We start from the raw sequence: 9,441 nt of genomic DNA, 5'->3' as shown, positions 1-9,441 counted from the left end.
TTTGGTCAAATGTTTGTTTGTTCATAATAGATTATACAGTGTTGTAGGTGTCAGTGGTCTCACCCTGCAGCTCGTTGAAACTCTCCTGGTGTTGGCTGGAGGTCTCCCTGGCGTCCTCCAGCTCCAGCAGCACCTGCAGCACCTGGGCCCTCAGCTCCTCCAGCTCCTGCTCCTCCGTCAGCGGCTCCTGCTCCTTACTGCCCTTGTCTTCCCCTTCCCCCTCCTCCTCCTCCTCCTCCTCCCTCTGCTTCTTCTCTTCCCCTTCCTCCTCCCGAGCTCGCTCCTGGTCCATCTCCTCCTTCTCGTTGTCCTCCTCCAGGACGCCTCTCTCCTTGGCAGTTATCTCGTTGTCCATGGTGGGGTCGGTCTCTGCTTTCAGATCACACGGGTCATCTGGAGGAAAGAGCACAGGGTAGATTAGATAGCGATGCCTGATAGGGAGAGAGGGAGACGGGAGACGGGTGGGGGGGGGGACAAAACCCCTTTGTTTTCACCTAAATTCAGTCATGCTTCAAACACAGAATTGGTTGTGTTTTCTTTTGAATCAACAGCACCATCTTGTGATGAAAGTGGCACTGGGTCCATTGTGCTCCAGCCTCAACTCATCAGAATCAGAATCAGAATCAGTTTTATTGCCAGGTGTAACAGGTTACATACCAGGCAAGAATATAGAATCATGAATCATGTATCCTGATTTAACATACGAATATAAACATTCAGAATAATGGGCAAGTCATTCAGTAGATCAGAGCTGAGATTATGACAGAAAGGGGAAAAGAAAAAAAAGAAAAATCGTTCACTCGGGGAAGCAATATATGCCGAAAACTGGGTTACAAAGGTTACATACCATTTAGAGGTCAAGTGAGTCAAATTATTAACATGTTGGACACACGCTGACATTTTGTTTTACGTTCCTAAATTCCGCAAAACTGTGAGTTCAAATGTTCGACCAGCAGGTGGAGCGAGTTAGCCGAGGCCGAGAGCGAGAAGGGCGGGGAGGTGGGCCAGTATGTTGAAGCGATCACTATGACTCACCACTCAGCAATGCGCCGCAAGACCATAAAAACACATGCTACCACTCATAGTGAGAGAGATGTGACAAATAGATGTAATCTTTCTCTTATTACACTGTGTCACATCACATTGAGTTTACCTGTTTCTTTTCTTTCCTTTTTTTGGCTGTTCGGTAGAGGTTTTTCCTCGTCTTTGCTGTTGGAAGCCCGGGTCGTGAAGCTTAAGCGGACTTTGTAAATGATGCAGGGCAAAGCAAATAAACTTGGTTTGACATTATAACAGCTGTTATAAGAGAAACTCAGAAAACACAACGGGACGGCATCATTTACAGCACAACAACCCAACAGTAATTTCCCATTTGAAGTCTTTTCCCATTAGTCAAATGAGATTTGCTGTGAGGCAGGAAAAGCCCAGAGCTAAATGGAGATTGAATTCACTGTGTGCCGGTGTGTTCTCGGGAGCAGTTTCAAAGGTGCACCATCGCTCGTGGGCCATTTCCAGTCTCGTCCTGTGAAACTCTGCTTGCGTCGCACACTGGCCTGCTGTAATCTCTCTCTAGAACTCAGAATTCATATGGAGCATCACGCGCTCGTTGTGCGAGTGCTCTCCAAGTGCTCCGAAACTTGCCGGTTGCGCAAAGGACGCAGTGTGATGATGAGAGGGGGTGGCGGTGCCCGCTGAGAGACGGTAATAGGGAGAAGTGATGAGAGAGAGAAAAAGGTGCAGCAGGGGAGACGACAGAGCATTAACTAAAGATCTCCCTAATTAAGAGTGACGCTCACCAGTGTCGTCGTGGCTCAGGGGGGGCTTCCATTTTCTTGCGGTAATTATTTCTCTGCCTTGTTGTTCCCCTCACTAAATGTAACTATATCGCGGCCGCAGCATTTTTTTTGTCATGAGTGTATGACATGAGCTGCAGCCTTATTTTTGTCCTGTTAGCTCAAACATGGCTGGCCCCGAGAGGCGTGTAAAGAGGTCTTCACGAGCGCTGGGCTATTTTGTCATTAAACATTGATGTCGGCGTAATGAGTTAGTCATAAAGAGACAGAGCTGGGGCCGCGTGGCAGCCAGCGAGAGAGAGCCGGAGCTGCCTCTGTAGCCGGAGGCAGCTAAAGACGTTTCCACTGAATATCACTCCCATCTAAATCCTACAGGGGTGTCTCGTCGGGGGTGTAATAACTCGGAAAGAGATTTGCGCTGTATTTTAGTTTCCCGACTCTGTAGACGCAGTTATCCGCCGTGACCTCAAATGGGCACAAATGACAGCTGATCATAAACAAAGAGTTAATGTATTGTTCAGTGTGCATTGTTCACAGTTACTGCATGCTTTCCTTACAGCAGTTGGGCGATGAGAAACAGATATGGAAAGCCTTTAGATGCAGTGGACAAGAAACTCCTCCTCAACTGTCTTCGACTTCCTTTGACAACAAAATATGCACTATCATACAATGGAACATCTAAACATATTGAAATGTGCCAATCAACTGGACACAAACCCCTCAAAGAGCCTACACCTACATGTCTGTCCAGTGTTCCCATATCTTTGTAGCCAGTTGTTTCCCCAACATCTTGTTAATCATTTCACTCCTTAAAGAAACGCTATCAGCCAACCTTGCGAGTGAATGTCAAACACACTGAGCGAAAGACTTGGCTGCCATCGCACCTGTGATCACTCCACCGCATACTTGGCACGGCGCTGGTGTTTAGTCGCGCTGGGATTGCGTTAGACACGGACGCCGCACGAATACAAGAGCGGGGCTGGGCAGGAGAGTCGCCGTAGGAGCAGTGTCACAGCTTCGGGGAGAGGATGGCTTTATCTGGCCACAGCACATTCCTTCATAATCACATTGCCGCACACATTGAGTGTGTCAGTGCGAACAGTGTGCCACTGTAGAAGAGAGACAACAAGCCGGCCAATGGGCTCCTTGTAAGCATCGCAAGAATAGCTGCCTGAGATTACACATAACATGAATGTGTCAACACAAGCCCTCTGTTGTACTCCTGACTTGTTGTTCGGTGGCGGAGTGACGAGTGTGATGAAATTTGACACTTTGCAAAAATTGAGGATTACAATGTGATAGACTAGAGAGCAATATACTGAGCAGGGTATGTCTGCTCAAGGGGTTGCAAATTTTACCGTAGCTCCTTCTTCACTTTTCAAAAAATTGCTAAATTATTTCAGAATGTGGCATAAGGCATTTTAAAGAGAGTGTCTGTATGTAGCAACTGAGTCTAAGCTCTTCTCTCCCGGTGCCTGCGATAGCTGAATATCTAATTTTACTGTATCGAGACGAACATCTGGAGTCAAATCGGCTGTGAAGAGAAATGGTGGCTCGCTGAGACTAACAAGAGCTGCAGGCTGTCTACAGGTGTTCTGTGACAGGTGTGTGTGCGTGTGTGTGTGTGTGTGTGTGTGTGTGTGTGTGTGTGTGTGTGTGTGTGTGTGTGTGTGTGTGCGTGTGGGTGCACAACCATGTGTATGTGCAGCATTTTTGTGTGATTCTGTGTGTACACCGTGTTTGAATGAGGCAGGAGTGTAAATTGTATGTGAAAACGTTATGTTCTTCTTCTTGTGCACCACACCTGCTAGCCATATATGATTTCATACGATTTCATAAGTCCTCCATGTTGTAACAGCATGTTTTCAGTGTGTATGCCACCGATCTCCTCGGCTGTGTAGGAGACCATGCATAATGCACACCACCCCCTCCCACCCCAGCTTTGAAGCCGGCCCAGCACTGATGTTGAAGCATTTTCTCTGCACTGGCACATTTCCTCACCAACACATAACACAGAGGAGAGGAGAGGAGAGGAGAGGAGAGGAGAGGAGAGGAGAGGAGGAGGGTCGTAAAAAGAGAGAGACTGTGTGAGAGCAAAAAGAGGAGAGGAGGGGAAGACATTAAAAGAGATGCAAGGAAGGGGAAGAAGTTATGGTACGGCCTGAGGGCACTCAAGCTGCTGCCGTCCTCACGAAGCTACCAGGAGGCAGGTGGAGACATACATCTCCATGGTGACCTCTGCACACCGACAACCCAGGGCCGCGGCGCATGGAAAGTCACCCTGGTAGTAAAGCTGTGGGGGGATGGTTTTTGCCCGCAGTTTTGCTTATAATGGAACCCTCTCCATTTCGAATTGCTTTTCCCCACAGACAAAGCCCGAGCGGTCCAATCAGAAGCCCCTTGATGAAGCCCACATGGTGACGATGTTACCCACGTATGAAATTTGGCGACTTCAAACTGCATGAGACGAGATGAGGAGTAAACTTCAGGGGTGGAAGTCAAATGATGTAGCTGTCAGTTAATTTCTCTCTCTCTCTCTCTCTCTCTCTCTCTCTCTCTCTCTCTCTGTAAGCCTGAAATAACCGGGGATGTGAGGAACAGCAGCAGCAGGAGAAGACAAGAAAAGAAACAGGAACCACAAGCGCCCAAGAGTTGTGCTCACGTAATGAGCTACTCTGTTGTTGAAATGGAAGAATCCCTGTTTGCACTTTCAAAGGGAAATAAAAGAAAGTGGGCTTGAGGAATAGAGAGGCATCACAGTATGTGTTATTATATGGCCTCATTATATGAGTATGAAGTAAAACTGTGTCAGTGTGTTCATACTGTATGACTGTATGTTTTTATAAGGGGTCTGTTTGTGTGTGCGTGTGTGTGCGTGTGTGCGTTTAGCTATTTCGTTATGGGATAATGAACAGCGACAGAGAACAAAGCCGTCTAAAACGAATGATGCTGTAATAATCGATTTGATCACAAATCAGTGCCTCCCACCCGAAAGCACTCTCCCCGGAGGGTTTTACATCACACAAAGGAAAGCGGTGATACCACAGCTCGCCGTGATGCGGCCAAATCCAGACAGGTCAACGATCCAGAGAGAAAGAGGGCACAGGAATTATAGGTTGACAATGTACAGCATTTCTCCCAAAGAAGAAAAGTTAACAGAATAAGCTGCAGGAAGGAGCTGCTTGAGCTCATGACCCCCTTATTCACCTGAAAGTTTTAGGAGGGGGTTTTTTTCCCATTAGGCAACCAAGGGAGAATAAAAGCACAGGTGGCACATCCAGTTCTGTCAGGGACCTGCAGAGTGCTTTGAAAGCCTTTTTTAAAATGAAGCACAAAAGTCTAGCGGGAGGGGAAAATTGCGACAGGGTGGTGCAGGGAAACATGTCAAACTGAAGGGGCTCCAGGGGCTGAGAGGAAAAGGAGCAGCCTTAATGTGGAGGAGCATGTCAGATTTGTTTTCATTGAGCCCCATGACTGACCATGTTTTACACTGATGTGAGAGACGGGCTTTGTTGTTTTTCCTCAGAGGTCTCCGCAGCTCCCAGATCTACAGAGTTTGTCCGAGGCAGCGATTTTGCTATTTATTAGTTCTAGAGAGCTGAGAGACAAATCCTGTTTGTGCACCCTCGGGCGAGTATCACTGCCGATGTGAATTTCACAGCGTGAGGGCACAACTCTGGAGAGCGCGAGGCAAAGAGAGGAGAGGACGGGGAGAGAAACGCTGTGTGGGCTGAGGCGCTGGCAGGTGCAAAGGTTTGCGCTGGTGTGTGTGTTCGTGTGTGTGTGTGTGTGTGTGTGTGTGTGTCTGTGTGGTGTGTGTGTGTGTGTGTGTGTGTGTGTGTGTGTGTTCGTGTGTGTGTGTGTGTGTGTGTGTGTGTGTGTGTGTTCGTGTGTGTGTGTGGGGGGGGTGCTGAAGAGAGCAGAGGATTGCGAGCAAGAGAGAGGGAAGAGATACTGAGTGGTGGAATAGAGAGAAGGATGGGGAGAGATGGTTTTTGCGACTCGTGCAAGTGGGAGTACAACAATATGGTGGACGATACTCGTAAGACACACACAGACAACCAGCAGCTGTCAGATCAGCCTCTGATGGTGTGGTACTGATCAGTGGATGTGTGTGTTTGTGTGAGAGCATCTGTTACTCCCTGTTGGTAGATGTGACAACAAGTGATGTTACAAGCATTTCTTCCAGCGCAAGAGTGGAAATTTATCCCCAGCACGACTGAAACGGCGCTCCGAATGAAAGCCCAGAGAATAACTACTGTTCAGAATAAAGTCTCCTTCTTCGAAGAACCCAGACTGATGTGTAGCTAAAACTGACATCAGCCGGGACAGAATAAATGCACCTTAATCCATTTATATCCCAGAGAGTGGGACATTTTAAAAAAAGAAGTTTAAAACAGGATGCAAGTAAATACTAGCTGTCACTCAAACCCTTGTTACGGCCAATCAGTCAGGATTCATGCCACATTGAGTCAGACACTTGCCTTCACTGGATGCTAAATTTCCGGCTCTAAAAGCACGGCCTCGGGCTGTGATGGAAGGAATAGAGGTCCCCAAAGGGCGGGATAACAGGAACAAGCTTGTTAGAGAGGAAGAATGTCTCATGAGAGAGCGTCCATGTTATGAAGGTCAATAGCATAATACATGTTAGAAAGGAAATTACTCTCTGAACACTTTGTGATTTAATAAGTCTGCAGCTATTAAATAGCACGGTGGGGGGGGGGGCTTTAAGAAATAATCCAACACACTCATCTCAGTGAAAGTTCAGTTGGAGGACAGTACTATACAGGAAAAGGAAACCAGAATCTGGCAAACTGGCTGCTGGTCCAGAGCCTGTTGACCTGCGGTTCACTATGAGCCGCTCCACACCATAAACATCCTCCGATCAGTGTCCCCGTCGGAGTTGCTCTGTCTTCACACAACATGCAAACACACTTGCAAACACAAAAACAACATTCCACACATTCTCCCCTGAATTCTTTTTTTTTACTCACAGCTACAGAGCACTGATCCTTTAGTGGGGCATAAAATATGAAGATGCACTGTGCCAAATCCTCCCACAGCTGTGGCCTGTGGTATAGGGAAGTTGCCAAGCGAGCTCGACTGCAGTTTCAGCACAACCATGCAAAGTGGGTCTTCCACGAGAATTTCAACTGCGAGGCTGAAAAAACAATCTGAGCAATATGAGAGATTCTACAGCCAACACTGCATCATGGCTCCACGGCGCATCAGTTCTCCCATCTGCCTCAGAATATCACAAATAACACACGGTCTGGCTGGACTACATTATCTCCTGCCTCCTGCTGGCAGCCATCCATTTACCTCGCAGCCTGTCGCTTCCATCAAATGTCCACAGATGCCACAGTTGTATCCACCGGCCAGTCAGTCGGCTCGACCACAGCTCCTAAATAAAACGCCAGACGCGTTTGTAATCTCCCCCCACCTCCTTCCACCTGAGCTCCTCTCCTCTGCTCCTCCGCCTCACCCCAGGAGCAGAGATAGACATGGACCCTCTCCACATTATTGTCTTTTCTGGTCTGTATTGTGCGGCAGCGGCTAAAAATAGCCGCACGGGCAAATCGCGCACCGCAACATCATCGCAGATACTGTAAACACATCGCCGACGGAAGCGGCTGCACAGACCTGTAGAGTCCAAAGCCTCCTCGATGAGTGGAGGTAAACGCAGTCCATCCATAGTCCCCTGTAGCCGCAGCGAAGAGGGGGAGACGGAGGAACGGGAGTGTGGGCGAGAGAGGGTCAGAGGCTCCGCACGCCCACCTCAGCTGCAGGCGGAGAGAGCGCGAGAGAGAGAGAGAGAGCGAGCGAGCGAGCGAGCGAGCGACGGAGAGGGCTGAGCACAGCGTCAAGTACTCACAGGCACTCAAAGGCTCCAGCGCCAAGCGCAGGCACGCACATGCACGCAAACACACACACACACACACACGCACACGGGCTGTACCTCGGGAGAATTTGGGAGGGTCCGGGGAGTTGAGTGCTGAGCTCTGGAGCGTGGGAGAGATGCCGAGATGGAAGTGGGAGGAGGAGAATGAAGGGAAAGATGCTGTTTTCCATACGGAAAGATCAGTTTCACCAACCCCCCCCCCCCCCCTCTCTGCTTGACTTAGACTCCTGTTTACTATTTTTGAAGTCTTCGTCCACGTTGTCATGCCCCTTCCATTAAAATAAGTATATGTATGTCTATGTACCACAGATTATAGTATTAATACTCATGATTAATATCATATATCATAGTTTCCCCCCCAAAAAAAATCGTATTTGTGTTAATAAATGTTAAAATTGTTTGATTTTGTTATCATGTGAATTCCAACTGTCTTGTCGAGTTCCTAACAAACAAAGTGGAGGATTTGAAGGTGTCATGATGAGTGCAAAGAGCTGTAACAACAGATTTTCAAAAGGAGCTGAGAAGATCACAGCATCAAAACATATGCATGCATATAAACTACATGCATCTTTGCTGCGTTCAACCTTGTTCTGTACTTTCCTGAAAACACACACACACACACACACACACACACACACACACACACACACACACACACACACACACACACACACACACACACACACACACACACACTTGTGCACGTTGGGCCTCAGCCCTTAAGCCAAATGATTTTTACCTATAATGAGATCCAGACAGTGTTGCAGTGGAGGCTGACAGCAAACATTGCGGATTTGTGATCATTTCCCCTCCATTGTTCATGTCCTCCCCTCCCATGTCTGACTCTCATTCTATCTCTGTTTACTGCTAATGAAGAGTGGCTCTTATGCTATGAAGACCATTGGAACCCCCCCCCCCCCTCTCCTTTTTCACCACACACTCTTCACACACACATCTCTTCCTCTCTCTGTCTGTCTCTCACCTTGTTCTTTCTTTCTCCAGCCAAGACATCATCACATCTGGCAACCTCTGTGCAGCACATAGGAAGCCAGAAATGTGAGGTGTGTCGTAGAACACAGAGAGAGGAAAGGAGGGCACGGCTTAACCGCCCGCTGGCCCAGTCGGAGGATATTCCTATCACAGCACTGTCAGAAGGCAGGAAGTGCTTTGCACACACACATATTAGCACACAAGCAGACACAGACAAGTTATTCAAATATGCTCTCACGTGGAAACAGAAAGCATCTGAAAGAGGAAATGGTTAAAAAAAAGAAAAAGAAAAAAAGCAGAAGTTTGTGTAACGGAAATAGAAAGAAGCAAAGTCTGTGTCAGAGGCTCAGAGGTGTTTGTGTGTAGATACCTGCAATAAACAGCAAGAGATCTCTCAAGGACAGAAGGGTTGGAAGGCAGCAGATTGAGAGAGATTGATGCCCGTTCTCTTCCTCGGGCAGCCGTAATCTCCAGACCAGGAGAGTGAGCGAGTAGGCATCTGTCAAGTCATCCCACATCTCCCCACACACACACACACACACACACACACACACACACACACACACACACACACACACACACACACACACACACACACACACACACACACACACACACACACACACACACACACACACACACACACACACACACACACACACACACACACACACGGGCCGATCGGCTTCAGTCCTCCAGTGCCATCCTATAGTGTGGCAGGATTTTGGCAGGATTGCCACAAAGATACTCTCAAAA

At 48.1% G+C, this 9,441-nt stretch overlaps 1 protein-coding gene across 10 annotated transcripts in view; it reads right to left on the bottom strand.

The window, feature by feature from the left end:
• Positions 1–9,218, bottom strand: part of LOC118315408 (coiled-coil domain-containing protein 136-like) — a 22,899-nt gene extending 13,681 nt beyond the window's left edge. For 3 of the 10 annotated variants that reach the window (XR_007030994.1, XM_047333379.1, XM_047333381.1), the window contains exons 1-2: positions 9,056–9,218; positions 64–393 (exon numbers count right to left, since the gene is read on the bottom strand). Coding sequence is in view for 9 of the 10 variants with exons in the window: in XM_047333379.1 (XP_047189335.1) it covers positions 64–393; positions 9,056–9,203 (478 nt within the window). In the remaining variant the exon portion in view is untranslated. Of the gene's footprint in view, positions 1–63; positions 394–1,153; positions 1,694–6,787; positions 6,989–7,115; positions 7,344–7,436; positions 7,691–7,752; positions 7,796–8,434; positions 8,579–8,677; positions 8,868–9,055 lie in introns of those variants that run through there. The other 7 variants (XM_047333382.1, XM_047333384.1, XM_047333385.1 and 4 more) reach the window with 7 other exon arrangements.
• Positions 9,219–9,441: the final 223 nt, after the last annotated feature.

The sequence above is a fragment of the Scophthalmus maximus genome, chromosome 7 (genome assembly GCF_022379125.1).
Source record: "Scophthalmus maximus strain ysfricsl-2021 chromosome 7, ASM2237912v1, whole genome shotgun sequence".
NCBI lineage: Eukaryota > Metazoa > Chordata > Actinopteri > Pleuronectiformes > Scophthalmidae > Scophthalmus > Scophthalmus maximus.
This window is presented reverse-complemented; position numbering and strand designations above follow the sequence as displayed.